Below are 16,867 nucleotides of genomic sequence, written 5' to 3' on the forward strand. Positions count from 1 at the left end.
GGCAGAATTAAACCACCTCCTAAAGGCTTTTAAATCCCTCAGAAACAGAAAGATACGAGCTGTTCAGATCCAGAGGAAAACGTGTTGTACTTTATTTCAAATGATGGGTTCACATTGGGATTAAGATAATCAATAATAGATTGATCCTGAGTTTTTGGCTCTTTTTTGTTGTTGTCCTCAATAGGTTTGTCTGTGATAATTGTCTGAAGAAAACTGGTAGAACGCGTAAAGAAAACAAATTCAGCGCTAAAAGTGAGTTTGATATTTATTCCTTTATCTTCCACTTCCATCCTCTCCCTGTCACCCCCTAATAGCTTTTTGATTGAGATTTTCTCTTGTCCTGACAGACAGTCCAGTACACTTGCAAAATGGGGAGTAGTGCAGCCCAGGGCTTTAGCAGCTGTCAGAATTTTAATCAGCATTTTAAAGACCTGCTCTTGATGTGTTTGTGGTCAGTCTTAGTGCTGCTTGAGGTATCTGGCACCTCTGCTTTAATTTCTAAGATTCAGAAAGAAAAAAAAGGGGATGGGGAGGAACAGAGCAGGAGACTCAAAGCTGTGTGCACTTTACTGGCTATATTTAGACATGTTTCCATGTAGCATTGAAGCTGTAGTAAATTACTGTCACCTCTATGCCCTTCAAATAACGTGTAGTAACAAGTTGTACTTCATTTCAGGTGTACTGAGGTAGTGCCAAGTACTCATGTGTTTGAAGAGCTTTTCTTGCCTCTAGAGCAGCCTGTGGTGTAGAACTGTCTGATGGCATCAGTAACCAACTGCACAACATGTGTAGGATTACTTGGAAGTAACCATTGTCATGAGCTTGTTGAAACATGCACCAAAGAGAGTGCCAAAACCTGCCAGGTCAAGTTGGCTCAGTCCCTTAGCAAACCTTTTGCAGGTGTTATTTGCATGTAATATCAGAGAACAGTTTGATTACTTTTACTCATACACACTTTAGAGGGGGAGAGTTGGGGCTAGCCTTGTCAGTGGCATCAAGTTGAATGTAGAAGCCAAGAGGGTGGTTCAGACACTTGAACAACTGGAACTTGCAGGCACATTTAATTCCTCCTTTGTTCTTCTCTAGAACTTGAAAGTTCTGTCACACTGTGACTTTGCAAGCCTGAATTTTCCAAAGTGTATTAGAGGAGTGGTTTTGCTTTAAATGTAACTTCTTGATAGCTTCGTGTGTGGTTGATTGCATAATAAGAGATATGAAGGGGGATAATTTGAGGATGGTAATGCTGCATGAGACACATCAGGTTCCAGTAATCAGCGAGGTCTCTGGAGTAACCTGACGCATGCAGGGTGGTATTGTTAAAAAGATTAAAATTAGCCTCATTAAAGACAGATTAAGATTGTAAGAGAACATTAATAAAATGATGACATAAAAGTGTCAGTTTAGATAAGCATTTTAAACAGATGTCTTTTCTGTTGTCTGCTGTGAAGTCAGCATATACTGATGTAAGTGAGCGTAAAGAAGTGCTCCATTTCCTTGGTGCCTGAGTTGCTCTGTGACGTTACTTAGAGTAAGCAGACATTTAATTCAAGGTAACAATTCTGTTCCTTGGGGATCTGGACAGGGAAATAAAGCTGCTTTCCCCCCCCCTTTCCATTCATCCCCTTTTTCTTCTCCTTTCTCTAATGTCTGACTCTCTTTTTCTCATGATGTTTGAGTCCTGCCCCAGGAAGCAGACACCCTTTAGTTGCTTAGCATGGGAAAGATGATAAAGTGAAAACACAACAAGGCAGCTGAGTTAACTACAATGTTTCTCTAAAAATGTACCAACTTAGCTGTCTCTCTTTCCCCCCCCTGTTTCTGTGGACAGATCAATGAGCCAAAAGAGTTTCTTCAGAAAGTATTTGTGAATTTTCCTGTAATTCTGTGCATTTCATTTAAAACCGGCTCCCTGCTGTTATATATGGAAAGCTCAATACGTTGTATTGGGCTGGGAAAGGCCAGTGTACTGCAGTTATTTAAGAACAGAATTTATTTTTGCTTTAACCTGCCTTTGAATTTAGTAACTGGTTCCCAAGTAAATTATTTTTAGTCTGTGTTGTGCTGGTTGTGACCACGGAATCTCACTGGACAGAGGACAGACTAAAAGATGTAAACCAAGAGTGTAAAGTATGTAAATCACTTAGAAAGTGAGGTCTTCTGTTGAGTGTGTATATTTTTTTTCCTCAGTTTTGGAGTCTAAAATAAATCTGAGGGCCTTGAGCAACCTGATCTAGTGGAAGGTATTCCTGCTCATGGCTGGTAGATAGGAACTAGGTGATCCTTAAGGTCCCTTTCAACCCAAAGTATTCTATGAATCTGTGATATTTCACTGCAGTGTTCTGTGTGCGAGCTCAGAAGGAAGAACCAACAGCCTTGTGTCTGTAGCCAAATAACATCTGAAAAGTGAAGCAATGGAGAGCTGAAAACTAACTAGATTTTAGTAAAATGAACATCTGTAGATTGCACCATAAAGACAGAGCATAAAAATTAAGTAGAAATACTGGTTGGTTAAATAAGTAGAGCAGGCTAAGAGAAATAGTCCTAAATCTCCAAATCACAGCAGCGTGCTACTTGTGTTTTCTTAATTTAAACCAGAATCTTCATCTTAATTTCTGTAATTTGCTGTGGATTTATTTGAAGACCATCACATCCTGCAGACCTGCAAACAGCTTTCTCCATTAAAGCTGATTGTAACTGTAAGGGACCAAGAGAGGAGATCTGGACAATACACGGACTTGAACTTTTCAAGACCTCTATCACTGTGCAAGAACTGTTTAAGCTTTATGTGCAGATTACTGTAACTGTTCAATCTAAAAGCTCTCTTGAAAAAGAGAGAAGAGAAAAAGCAATGAAATCTCCATTGAAGTCAAAAGGCTTTTCATTTCTGTTGATTTGCTTTGCTTTGCTTGAAAAGGTGTGGCACTGTGCCAGATCTATAAAGTGATGTCATCGCTGTCAGAGGGCCAGAGAGTGGTTTTGTTAGTAGAAAACATTTGCAGCGTTCATAAAATAAGCCTGCAAATTTAAAGCTGCTATGTAAACCCTTCTCTGTTAGGTCCCTCACCATGGCATTTCCCCACTGCAGTGGGCTTTGTTTCTACAGAAAGGTATGAACACACAGGGTCTGAATGAGAACAGGATTGGATTTGGCTTTCTTCATTTTTGGCTGCATAAATAAAAATACTAAATTTTCATATGGAGGTGAAACAAAGGGAAAGAATCCTGCTTCAAGTGGGAAAGCCTTTCCAGGACTTCAAGGGGGCAACAGAAGGGCCAGAGAGAGACTTTTCAGAGGCATGGAGTGACAGGATGAGAGGCGATGGCTTCAGATTAGAAGAAGCTCAATTTAAATTAGACACTAGGAAGAAATTCTTCCCCATGACTGTGTTAAGGCACCGGAACAGGCTGCTCAGTTCAATTGAAGAGGCTCCCAAGTGTGGAAGTGTTCAGGGCCAGGCTGGATAAGGCCTTGAGCAACCAGGCCTAGTAGGAAGTGTCTCTGCCCATGTCAGTGAGGTTGGAGCTAGATCTTTGCGTCTTCTGACCCAAACCATTCTATGAAAGACCCCAAAAGCATGGTAACACCCTGAACTTCACAGTGGTTTCTCCAGTATTCACAATTCTGTTGTCTTTTCTCCCCCTTCATTTCTAGGGTTACAGACTACACGCTTAGGAAACCATTTGGAAGATCGAGTAAATAAGTTTCTGCGGCGCCAGAATCATCCTGAAGCTGGAGAGGTCTTTGTCAGAGTAGTAGCAAGTTCAGATAAGACAGTGGAAGTGAAACCAGGAATGAAATCCAGGTTTGTCCTGTTGATGACAATGCATACATCCTGATTCTTTTGTTTTTATTGTTGTTTTGAAGTCTCACTGCCTAAATATCACGAAAATGCCTATTTGCACCTTGATCCCTTCTCCATATTTGAAAGCTAGGGAGCTTATGGAATAAATGGACTTAGTAAATGGACTCAGAGGTGGTGACAGTTGTATTTTGCCTGGTTGGGGGACACTGGACACTTTATGGGTTTGGTTATTACACTATGACTTGGCATTACTAAATCTTGAGATATTCTGACCACGTTTTGGTTAGCATTACAGAATCCATACTGCAGTTCAGAACAGTTGCTGAGATTCTGTTCCATCTTTTTGTTGTGTTATTATAAATCACTTTGGGTTTCAGAAGTCACTCCTTAATTTGCTTCATTGTAAATTAAAAGCTTAGAAGCTTTATTCTATTAAGTCTTTTGGCTTTAATTCATACAGTCATTGTTTATGTGACATCATTGGAATGCTCCAGGTTTTCTACTCTGCAGCATATTTAAAGCCTTGTGGTTTCTGAGGATGCTCTCATGCTCAGCGCTTGCCTGTTCAGCCATGTGTTGACTCTGTGGAAATTTCTTCCATGAGTTTTCTAGTAACAGAACTCCCTCTTTTAACACAGCTCTGACCTGCACCTGTTTAACTCCTGCATTAATGTTTCTAATGAGTTAAAAATAAGTTTGAAGGAATTTCTTTGTTCTGGTAGAACACTGGTTTAATAATTGCCTCGTTGTTGGTTTTTCCCCTGTTCCCTGCAGATTTGTGGATTCTGGTGAGATGTCAGAGTCCTTCCCTTACCGTACCAAAGCTCTGTTTGCCTTTGAGGAGATTGATGGAGTGGATGTGTGCTTCTTCGGTATGCATGTCCAGGAGTATGGCTCGGACTGCCCCCCACCAAACACCAGGTACTCTTCAGCTCTGTGCTGCTGCTGCCTGCAGAGAACCTCTTCCTGCAGTCACTGCTCACTTTCTCAAATACAGGAGACTGGGAGACACTTTCCAGTTCTGTGGCACTGTCCATTTCTGTTTCCTACTCTAAGACTGCAGATGACTTCAAAGAGGAAAACAAATATCACAACCAAAATGTTGAAAATGTTTGTGTTTAGTTTTGTCTCTTGCTGTTTGCACAGCTTTTGCTTCTGAGAACTGTTTATACCGTGTTAAGATGTTTCAATATGCATTAAATAATGTTACAGAAGTGTTTTGGTTGGAAAACACCTCCAAGATGACCGAGTCCAACTGTCATTACTAGTTTTCCTTTGTTCATCGTGGCTGTTTATGTTTCTGGAATATAAGTCAGCTCTCACTAGACCACAGGTGCAGCCACACCTGATTCTCTCTCCTTCTTCACCCCCACAGGCGTGTGTACATATCCTACCTAGATAGTATTCACTTCTTCCGCCCCCGCTGTCTGCGCACTGCAGTTTATCATGAAATCCTCATCGGATACTTGGAGTATGTGAAGAAACTTGGGTAAGTGAGGACTTTGGAAAGCCTTTTTGGCTTATCCAGGACACGAGTAGTCACTTGGGGTAGTCTCTTTCTTTCTGCCCTTTCTGAGGTCTGTAGAACACGTGTCCCTGCTGCAGCAGAGAGAACAGTTGGATTTTATTGCTAAGGTGGTTATTTCGATTCTTAAGATTCTTAAACTGACAACACAGATCATTCTCTTTTATAAGAAGTTCACTTGTTTAACCTTTATATCCCAGACCTTTTCTCATCTCTTGTATAAAGAGAGACTCCTGTCTCAGTTAAAAGAACAGAAAAAAGGAAAATCAAAACCAGAGGTGTGAATTTGTGTCTTGAGTTTCCACGAGTTGATTGTAAGATGGCAATCAGCATGGCTAAGAGGTTTTATTTCTCGTATGTGAAACACAGGTATGTGACAGGACACATCTGGGCCTGTCCTCCAAGTGAAGGAGATGATTATATTTTTCACTGCCATCCACCTGATCAGAAAATACCCAAACCCAAACGTTTGCAAGAGTGGTATAAGAAGATGCTGGATAAGGCATTTGCTGAGAGAATCATTCATGACTACAAGGTTTGCTCCTTTTTACTTCTGGAGTTAATTTGTGGGGGCTTTTCATTTGAAGGTGGCTAATGCTGGTTTTCAAGCGTGAAACTGTGGTAGTGTTGTACAAGGAGGGTTTTTTACAGTTGTGAGAGTTGGGGTTGTTGAGCATGGAGAAGAGAAGACTCTAGAGAGACCTTTTGGTGGCTTTTCAGGACTTAATGGGGCTGATCAGAAAGATGGGGACAGACTTTTTTAGCAAGGCCTGTTGTGACAGGACAAGGGTAATGGGTTTGAACTAAGAGGGAGATGTGGACTGGAGAGAAGGAGAACTTTTAATAAGCAAAGGGTGGTGACACACTGGCACAGTTTGCCCAGTGAGGTGTTAGATGCCCTATCCCTGGCACCATTGCAGATCAAGTTGTTTGAGGCTCTGAGCAGCCTGTTGTAGTTGCAGATATCCCTGCTGTCTGCAGGGGGGAGGCTGGACTAGGTGACATCTAGAGGTCCCATCCAACCCAAACCAGTCTGTGATTCCATGATTATTCTCACCTAGTGTCTTCATTTTTGGAGAGCTTCTGGAGGTTCTTCCTTTCAGACTGAAAGTTCTTGGGTTTGATTTCTGCTTTAAGTGTGCAGGAACCTACCTTCATATACTGGTCTGTCACTGCAGTCTTCAAGGCAAGAAAGTCTGTGGCTTCTTAAGGTTTATGCTTCTGGTGGTTCTGGAGGAACAGGTGGAATGCTGAACTCCACTAGGGAAAAAAAAACCATATTTGTAAGACAGCTGCTTCACTTGGGGAGAAAAAGGGTGATTTTTATAATTGGAGAATATCACACACGCAAGGCAATAAAGGTAAAGGCAGTGTTTGCCTCCTTACATGCTGAAATTTACCATTTCTTAATGGTAGTGACAGTGCTGGGGAAAAAACGTATGTTTTGATTGCCAGTGACAGCTACTAAATGTGTGGAACAGAACGGCATATAGAAAGGCTGTCATCTGATCTGGTGTAGCAAAACTGGAAATCTGTGCCTCCTAATGGGGTGGCTTTGAAATGAGTCTGAAGAGGAAATCTGGAGAGTCTGAGGTGTGGTTGTTAAGTGGCATGCATCTGAAAACACACCTCCAGAACAACTCTAGATAAAGTACCTGTTCCTCTTAGTGGTCCCCAGACTTTGTGGCTAGGTGGTCCACAGAGCTTCAGCCAGTGGTCATTGAAGGACTCAGGCTGTGCATAGTCCCTCTGCCACCACCAGACTTCGATATTACTGTGTGCAGAAGTTGAATGTTGCCTTCAGCAACTCTTGCAGTTGTCAGGCCTGTTACACCTATCATCACAGCCCAGGTGTGCACTCTCACTGCTTACAGGCTTTGGATTTGTAAGGGGAAGGACATCCTTGCTGTCACTAGAGCAGTTCCTGCTCTTATCCAGGAGCAGTGCAGGAAAAGCTGAGTGGTGTAAGCTTTGGTTTTAATTGGTGTCATGACCAGGGATGGTTTGTTGTATTCTCCAAGGGTATATTAGTCTCTCCCATCATGTCAAGAGCGTGAACTGATCGTGTCATAGAGGTTCAGGAGGGCCTCAGAGCTGTCTGTCTAATAGGAGGCAGGGGTTGGGCAGTTACCAGCATTGCCAGGCCAGTTTTGGGCTGCACCCAGAAAAATAGGCCTGACAGGCAGGATTGTGAGGTGTAGTCAGGGTAGTACTGGATTGTGTCCGGTTCTCGTATCTCTTAGTGCTCTTGGTTTATTCCCAACAGGACATCTTCAAACAAGCAACTGAGGACAGGCTGACAAGTGCCAAGGAGCTGCCTTACTTTGAAGGTGATTTCTGGCCTAATGTGCTGGAAGAAAGCATTAAGGAGCTGGAGCAAGAGGAAGAGGAAAGAAAGAAGGAAGAAAGTACTGCAGCCAGTGAAACAACAGAGGTGAGTTAAAATCCAATCCTCTGCTTCTCGCTCACAGAGCTTAATAAATTAGAGCACTCACATCCAGCAGACTAGAGAAGGTCATGCACGTCGGGGCTCCTTTAATTGCACTCCTGGTTTGCTTCTCAGGTAACAAACAGACCAGTGGCTTGTTACTTTAACAGAATCATAAGTCAGTTCTGTCAGTTCAGCATCTCTTTTCTCAGAGGAATGTGTGAGGCTGCTTTTGGATTACATGATGATTGCTCTGCTTGCTTGCAGTTACTTGGCTTTTGGATCATACCGTCACAAATCACCTCAGTGTTTGCATTTTGAAAGATGCTCCATTTTGCAGCTGTTTGTGACAGCAGGAGGCTGAAATTTGAAAGTATTTATTTCAGGCTTTGCATCAATGTGAAATGTCAACCCTGATGTAGATGCTTCTTCAGCGGCATTCTCTCTCTGTATAAAAAACAACAAAACAACCCCAATAACTTGACTTTTTTACAAGGTTCTGGACAGAATTTCATTATTCATTTTTATTCCTGTCTTGATTTTCATCTGTAAATGCCCTTACTACTTCTGCTTGTGATTTGCAGCTAGGTGTTTTGAAAACAAGGTGTAGTAGTCTGGAAGATTGAGGTGGAACCAAAAGCTTTAACTGGGAAAAATCTGCATTCAGCTTCCATGCCATGACAATTTGCATACAGTGTGTATTCTGTGTGGTGGAGGTGCAGTGATGGACCTTAATCCATCAATTTTGCTATGTCAGAAGTTTCCTTCTTATTAAACCTTAGCAGCTCCTTCAAAGCCAATAGAGTTTGTTACTATGTGTGTTATGGAACTCATGAAGTTAATAGTTTTCACCTTGCTCCTTCTGAATTTAACTTTCCATACCGAAATACTTCAACAAACATAACATCAATGAAAGTAATTGAAAGAGAAGGTTTGAGATTGCAGGTGCAGTCCTTTTCTGCTATGACTATCACTGTCAATAAATCAGAACCTGCCCTTCCGGTGAAGACACCAGCAGAAACCTTTGCTTCTAAGATGGGGGTAAAAGGTGTGTTCAAAAGCCCTAAAGAGGTCACCATAAACTCAGACCAGTGCTGTTCCTAAAGTGAGAGGGTGCAGCCTTAGCTGTTGGCATCCTTGTGTTGCGACTTAATGCCATTGGTGTCACTGGAGGTACCAAGGGAACAAAATCTGCATCCAGCTCACTGAAGGTGACATCTGAAAATTCAACAAACAGTGCAGCAGTGTTGTCTTTGCTCCGGAAAAGGAGTGAAATTAAAAGCATAAGAATTTCTTCAATGCAGCCACCTGAACTTGTGTCGCTTTATGGTGGAAACTGTGCCCAGTAATGGGGATCTCAGTTATTACACCTTGGTTTGTTTTGAGGTGGTGCTGAATCTGTCTGCCTTTTCTGAAGTTCTTAGACCTAAACTATATATGGAGAGAAATCTGCTTAAAAGTCATCATGTGCTGTATGACCTAAATGGAGTCCAAAGAAGTGGTAAATACTCAGAGGCTAGATGTTAGGAGGAAGTTCTTCACAGAGAGAGTGATTGGCATTGGAATGGGCTGCCCAGGGAGGTGGTGGAGGCACCGTCCCTGGAGGTGTTCAAGAAAAGACTGGATGAGGCACTTAGTGCCATGGTCTAGTTAGACTGGCTAGGGCTGGGTGCTAGGTTGGACTGGATGATCTTGGAGGTCTCTTCCAACCTGGTTTATTCTATGATTCTATAAGATGTTTCTGAAGGGACAAGGCTCAGTCACTAACTCAGAGATGTAGTTGGCATCTCTGGCAAACCTGCCTGGCTGTGTGAGATGCTGTCAAAAACAGCAGTGCAGAAACAACCTCACAGCTTCTTAAAACACTTCCAAATAACTTTGTAGAATTGACCAAGTATAAGAAAATGGAGTAGAAAGAAAACTTATGCCAGTAGCTAAGTTTGTCTGTTCTTCCTTGTGGTGTTTCATGTTAAAATCTTGGATTTTATAGCTCCATGAAAGGAGGTTGGAGCAAAGTTGGGATTGGTCTCCTCTCCCAGATAACAAACAACAAGATAAGACAAAACAAACTCATGTTGCTTCAGGGGAGATTTAGGTTGGACAGGAGAGACAATTTCTTCCCCAAAAGGGTTGTCAAGGTCTGGCCCAGACTGCCCAGACCAGTGGTGGAGTCCTCATCTCTAGAGCAGTTTCAAAGATGTGTAGATGTGGTGCTGAAGGGACATGTTTGAGTGGTGACCTGGCAGTGCTGGGTTAATGGTTGGACTCTGATCTTGGAGGTCTTTTCCAGCCCTAATGATTCCATAGTTCTGTGATACCGTGGAGCACATAGGCAAATGAGGGCATCCTTGACTTCCAGCAGGGTGTGAGAAAATGTTGGGGTGAAGAAAGCAAAGTAGGAACATATAGTAGCTTATTTCTGAACACCTTCAAATCACTTAGAGCTCTGTCTGCTTTCCTGTAAACCAGTGTCATTTTAATTTCCAAATAGATTTGGTCCAAAGGGCCATAAAATTAGTTACAGAAACCCCAGGACTGGGCAGGGAATTCCTATCCCAGCCCAATTAACAGCATGGAAGCATGGCTACAGCCCACATAGAGAATTGCTCTCTTCAGGTGGAACATTTTGGTTTTCTTTGAGTAAATGTGGTTGTAGATAAATAAATCCTGTATGTGCTTGTACATAGCGTTCACCCAGCTGTCTTGGGCATGTGTACATCAAAACATATATTGGAGTATTTCAGCAGCTTATTTTGGATGTTGTGCTAACCACTGTTCTGGCAGCTAGAGAGGGGTTCTGCTCTAGAGTGCTGAGCTCCCTGCTGAGGGCTTGGGCTTCTCTTTTTAAAGGACACAAGAAGTCTGAAAGTTATTTCTGTTTTCTCAGGTCATCCAAATAGCATCATCTGCTATTTTTTGCTCTCTTTACTCGCTTCTCACACTCAGTGGATGGTCACTGTGGTCTGTGTTGTTGTAATTTGGGCACAAGTGAAGGTTGGGGGGCAGATTTTTTTTGTTGTTGTTGTCATTTCATAAGCAGCTGTAAGTCTTCAGGATGAAGAAGAATGTATTTTGTTAGCTTTGAATCCTGCCTGTTCTTCTCTGTGACTCGCTCAGGTTTAACTCAATGAGAACAAATGAACCAACATCACATAAGACCTCATGCAAGGATGTGAAACCCTGGATGCACCAGAAAGCCAAATATTGCACTTCTGGATAGTTTTTTAAAGTCCATCTTATTTGTAACTCATTTTACTATCAAGTACCAGCAAGAGCTTGTAAAGCAAACAGCAGAGGTTGAAGTGCAGTGTTGAAAGAGGAGAAAAACAAGCATGAAAAAGGAATGATTGTTGTCATTATTATTATTTAATGCCTATGCAGACTTGAAAAATCTATTTTTAAACAGTGTTTGAATTTTCCTGCCAGTTTGGCTTTGGCTTTTTCCTGGAAGGTGGGCTATATTTAACACAGTGTTTTGCAGGAGCTGGAACCAAGCTCTGTTGGTGCCAGCTGGGGTGTTTCCTTTCAGCTGCAGTGAATAGGAGAGGGCTCTACACAGTGTAACATCTTTTCCTCCACTGCCTTCATTGCAGGGAAGCCAGGGAGACAGCAAAAATGCCAAGAAGAAGAACAACAAAAAAACCAACAAGAATAAGAGCAGCATCAGCAGAGCTAACAAGAAGAAACCCAGCATGCCAAACGTGTCCAATGATCTGTCCCAGAAGCTGTATGCCACTATGGAGAAGCATAAAGAGGTACTGCCTGAACACAAGGTTTTATTCCTGTAAATCCAGGCAGGATGAAGTTCAGAGCTGAAAAATCAAGAGGAGCAAAGCTTGTGATTACACTGGCATCTTTTCCTATTGTGTAACAGCACAGTGGAAGAGATTAGCTTAAACTAAGTTAATTAGATAACCTTTGTAGAACCCCAGTACTGCAACAGGCCACGGGCGCTCTCCTGCAAGATTATCTAACCTCTTTGATGTTTATTTGTTCCCCTCATTTATCTGCAGGTCTTTTTTGTGATTCATTTACATGCTGGGCCTGTTATTAACACTCTGCCTCCCATTGTGGACCCTGATCCATTACTTAGCTGTGATCTGATGGATGGGCGAGATGCCTTCCTCACCTTAGCCAGAGACAAGCACTGGGAGTTCTCCTCACTCCGCCGGTCCAAGTGGTCCACGCTCTGCATGCTGGTGGAACTGCACACCCAAGGGCAGGATCGCTTTGTCTACACGTGCAATGAGTGCAAACATCATGTGGAAACAAGGTGGCATTGCACTGTCTGTGAGGTAGGTGTCTGTCACCAGAATCTTTTGTGCCCTCTTGCCCTGCAGCCAAGCTTGAATTTTCTTTTTTTGTTGCCCAAAGTTCCTCCAAATGAAGCCTGTCTTAATGGAAGTGCTGCCAGGCCTTAAGGGAAGGTGACTGCCTCTTCTTCTGAAAGAAGTGTCTATTTCCTTAACATGGAGACCTCTCAGTACTCTGAGAGCTACAAAGATGCTGAGGGCCTGGAGCATCTCTGAGAAGGAAAGGGTGTGAGAGCCTTGGGGCTATTGAGAAGACCAGTCCCAGAGGGGATCTCATCAATGCTCAGCAAGAGCAAAAGGCTGGGCAGCAAGAGGATGGGGTCATACTCTTGTCAGTAGTGCCCACTGACAGGACTAGGGGCAGTGGCCACAAACTGGAACCTAGGAGGTTCCGTCTGAGCAGGAGGAGAAACTTGTTTGGTATGAGGGTGCTGGAGCCCTGGAGCAGGCTGCCTGGAGAGGTTGTGAAGTCTCCTCTGGAGAGATTCCGAACTTAGATGGACATTGTCATTTTGGGCAAGCTGCTGCAGGTGGCCCTGCTTTTAGCAGGGGGCTGGATTGGATGATCTCCAGAGGTCCCTTCCAGCCCCACCATGCTGGGATTCTGTGATTCTGTGGAATGGCTTCTGCTGCATCATTCATCTCGGTGTGGCTCCTCTGCACAGACCAAGTGTTTAACTTAACTTTGAAGAACTTCTTTAGGGCTAGGTGGTAGAGTGTGATGGCATCAGCCTCATCTGAATTTGCAGAGCACTGTCTCATCCACATAAAATAGATGTCCATGAGAGGAGTTAGTGTATTTCTGCCAGGCAGCTTTCATTCTGCTTTATTCATGCTGTCAGGAGTGCAGCCAGGTGTGTCCAGGCTGCCACAGAGCTGAGGAAAAAAGCTACCACAACTCCTCTTCATCGTCCCTTTGGCCCAGCATTAGTGGTTCCTTGCCCTTCAGATCACATTAACTAATTGCTTCCTAACCTGGCTCAATACTGCTAATGACCAGTATGGATCACTTCCACTGAACTGTGTTAGAGAGCAATTATGCATGGAGTTATACTGGTCGACTTGAGGAGAATTTGGCCTCCAGAGGGCTTGTGATGACCTCTGGCTGTAGCTGAACGCAAGAGGAAGAAAAAAAATAAGTGCAGGCTGTTTTTCACACTGTAAGTTATTGCCAGGTATCTGGTAGAAGAGTCTTAATTAATCCCTATGAGAAGAGCATTGACCAGGGTTTCTTGAGGAAGGCTGCAGGAAATGGATCCTGCGCATTAGGGGATAGAAGTGGTGGAAGGAGGTACAGCCTTAGGTTTCTTCTGATTAGTTCTATGTAAGGAAGTGTCCTTTCTTCAGCAAAAAAGGACAGGGCAGCGAATAGCTGGGGAGTGAGCCAGTTTTCAGGTGAGTGTCTGTCTGAGCATGAACTTCTGCTTCATTTAGAGGTCACTCTAGTGATTTTACAAAATAGTCTGCCTCTTTGCTCTGCTGAGACCCCCCACACCTTTGGTGTTGGGGCTAGCTTAGGAGTCCTCAGCAGAGGAGAGACTTGGACAAGTTGGAGCAGGGCCAGAGGAGGCCACAGAAATGATAGGAGGGTGGAAGCCTCCTGCTGTGAGGCCAGGCTGAGAGAGTTGGGGTTGTTCAGCCTGGAGAAGAGGAGGCTCCAGGGAGACCTGCTGGTGGTCTTACAGTGCTCTGAAATACCCAGTGTTCAGAGTTTGTGAGAAACCTGGAGAGGGAGTTTTTCACTAGGATGTGCAGTGGATTGATGGCTTTAAACTAAAAGAGGGGATCTTCAAATTAGATACAGGGAAGAAATTCTTCCCCATGAAGGGGCAAGTCACTGGAACAGATTGCCTAGAGAAGTTGTGGAGACTCTAAGCCTGGAAGTGTTTGAAACCAGGTGGGATGGGGTCTTGAACAAGCGTTCCCTGCCTGTGGCAGGGGGGTTGGAACTAGATGATCTTTAAGGTCTCTTTCAACCCAACCCATTCTAGGATTTGTTCCATGTGTTTGCACCCCCTGAAACCCAAAGTGGCTTGCTCATCACCACTGTCACTCTTCTGTTCTTTGGCTGGTTTGGTTAAGTGCTTTGTAGACAGCTGAACTCTGGGTTTTTCTTCGCTTTCAGGACTACGACCTCTGCATTAACTGCTACAACACTAAGAGCCATGACCACAAGATGGTTAAATGGGGCCTGGGTCTGGATGATGAGAGCAACAGCCAAGGAGAGCAACAGTCAAAGAGCCCCCAGGAGTCGCGCCGGCTGAGCATCCAGCGCTGCATTCAGTCCCTTGTCCACGCCTGTCAGTGCCGCAACGCAAACTGCTCCTTGCCATCCTGCCAGAAGATGAAACGGGTTGTCCAGCACACCAAGGGCTGCAAGCGCAAGACCAACGGTGGCTGTCCGGTATGCAAACAGCTCATAGCTCTTTGCTGCTACCACGCCAAACACTGCCAAGAGAACAAATGCCCCGTGCCATTCTGTCTCAATATCAAACACAAACTCCGCCAGCAGCAGATCCAGCATCGCCTGCAGCAGGCTCAGCTCATGCGCAGAAGGATGGCTACCATGAACACCCGAAACGTGCCTCAGCAAAGTTTGCCTTCTCCTACCTCAGCAACGCCTGGTACCCCCACACAGCAGCCAAGTACACCACAGACACCACAGCCTCCTCCCCAGCCCCAGCCGTCTCCCGTAAGTATGTCACCGGCTGGCTTCCCCAGCGTCTCCAGAACTCAGCCCCCTACTACTGTTTCTACAGGAAAACCTGCAAACCCGGTCTCTGCGCCTCCACCTCCGTCTCAGCCTCCGCCAGCTGCTGTGGAAGCGGCTCGGCAGATTGAGAGAGAAGCTGCCCAGCAGCAGCAGCAGCTCTACAGGGTCAACAACATCAATAATGGTTTGCCTCCTGGCCGCCCAGGGCTAGTAAACCCGTCGGTGGGTTCAGTGAACCAGATGCAGCAGGTCAGCATGAATGTACCGCGGCCCAACCCTGTTGGTGGGCCAGTGATGTCCAACATGCAGCCAGGACAGTGGCAGTCACCCCCGATGCCGCAGCAGCAGCCGATGCAGCCAGGCATGGCCAGGCCAGTCATGCCAATGGCCACGCCACAAGCCGTGGCTGGACCAAGGATGCCAGGTGTGCAGCAGCCACCACGCAGCATCCCCCCAAATGCACTTCAGGACTTACTGAGGACCTTGAAATCACCCAGTTCTCCGCAGCAGCAACAGCAGGTTCTTAATATCCTTAAATCCAATCCTCAGCTTATGGCAGCTTTTATAAAGCAAAGAACAGCTAAATACGTGGCTAACCAGCCTGGGATGCAGCCGCAGGCGGGCATCCAGCCCCAGCCTGGGATGCAGCAGCCACAGACCGGCATGCAGCAGCCGGGCATGCATGCCCAGACAGGGCTGCAGAACATGAACGCGATGCAGGCAGGAGTGCAGAGACCCAGCGTTCCTCCCCAGCAGCAAGGGATCGGAGCTATGAACCCCCAGGGACAAGCGATCAACATCATGAACCCCGGACACAACCCGAGCATGGCCAACATGAGCCCACAGTACAGAGAGATCCTGCGGCGACAGCTACTGCAGCAGCAACAGCAGCAGCAGCAGCAGCAAGGAGGGGCTGGCATGGCAGGAGGGATGGCGGGACACAACCAGTTCCAACAGCCGCAAGGACCGGGAGGGTACCCTCAGGCCATGCAGCAGCAGCGGATGCAGCAGCACCTCTCGATACAGGGGGGTTCCATGGGACAGATGGCTCAGATGGGACAGCTGAACCAGATGGGCCAGCCCGGCATGGGAGCCGATGGCACCCCCAACATCCAGCAAGCACTGCAGCAACGGATCCTGCAACAGCAGCAGATGAAACAGCAGATAGGGTCCCCCGGGCAGCCCAACCCCATGAGCCCACAGCAGCACATGCTCTCAGGACAAGCGCAGGCGTCTCATCTCCCGGGCCAGCAGATCGCCACTTCCCTCAGCAACCAGGTGCGCTCCCCGGCACCCGTTCAGTCTCCCCGTCCCCAGTCCCAGCCGCCACATTCCAGCCCGTCACCCCGGATACAGCCCCAGCCGTCGCCGCACCACGTCTCTCCCCAGACTGGTTCCCCCCACCCAGGACTTGCAGTTACTATGGCTAGCTCCATGGATCAGGGACACTTGGGCAACCCCGAACAGAGTGCAATGCTTCCACAACTAAACACCCCCAGCAGGAGTGCGTTGTCTAACGAATTGTCTCTGGTCGGTGACACCACCGGGGACACGCTAGAAAAATTTGTGGAGGGTTTGTAGCATTATGGGAGCATCACTTTTATTTTTTGGGTTTGTTTTTGGGTTTTATTTCTTCTTTTTCTTTCTTTTTTTTTCCCAATTGTTGTTCCTTTTCGTGTTCTTGGACATTTTGTACTGAAAATTCAGACATCTGGGTTGTTTTGAATCCTAGATGGAACTGCTGCTTCCCACCCGTGGAAGAATGAATTGCTGTTTAACAAAAAAAAAAGAAAAAACCCACAACAAAAAAAAAATCAAAAAGGAAAAAAAAAAACCACAAACAAAGAAAAGGAAAAAAAAAAAAAGAAGAAAAGGAGGAAAAAAAAAACAAAGAAGAAAAAACACCCCCACAATAAAAAGAAAACCACAATAAAAAAAAAACAAACAATACAAAGAATATATTTTTTTGTTAAAGCCAGGCGGTTAAAAATATCTCTTCTGTGGGAGTTGTTTTTTTGGTCTTCCTTTTTTTCCTTTTTTTTTTTTTTTGTTGGTGTCTTTTTGGTTTTTTTAATGGGGAGGGGT

At 45.0% G+C, this 16,867-nt stretch overlaps 1 protein-coding gene across 5 annotated transcripts in view; it reads left to right on the plus strand.

The window, feature by feature from the left end:
- The window catches only part of CREBBP (CREB binding protein), a 99,920-nt gene extending 83,194 nt beyond the window's left edge, over window positions 1-16,726 (plus strand). For all 5 annotated transcript variants that reach the window (XM_064153409.1, XM_064153413.1, XM_064153410.1 and 2 more), the window contains 9 exons: window positions 185-252; window positions 3,653-3,803; window positions 4,578-4,724; window positions 5,179-5,292; window positions 5,698-5,863; window positions 7,595-7,762; window positions 11,350-11,511; window positions 11,770-12,051; window positions 14,195-16,726. In XM_064153409.1, coding sequence (XP_064009479.1) covers window positions 185-252; window positions 3,653-3,803; window positions 4,578-4,724; window positions 5,179-5,292; window positions 5,698-5,863; window positions 7,595-7,762; window positions 11,350-11,511; window positions 11,770-12,051; window positions 14,195-16,363 — 3,427 coding nt within the window. In that variant the 3' untranslated portion in view covers window positions 16,364-16,726. The remainder of the gene's footprint in view (window positions 1-184; window positions 253-3,652; window positions 3,804-4,577; window positions 4,725-5,178; window positions 5,293-5,697; window positions 5,864-7,594; window positions 7,763-11,349; window positions 11,512-11,769; window positions 12,052-14,194) is intronic.
- Window positions 16,727-16,867: the final 141 nt, after the last annotated feature.

This window comes from Pogoniulus pusillus, chromosome 13, assembly GCF_015220805.1.
Source record: "Pogoniulus pusillus isolate bPogPus1 chromosome 13, bPogPus1.pri, whole genome shotgun sequence".
In the NCBI taxonomy this organism is placed as follows: domain Eukaryota; kingdom Metazoa; phylum Chordata; class Aves; order Piciformes; family Lybiidae; genus Pogoniulus; species Pogoniulus pusillus.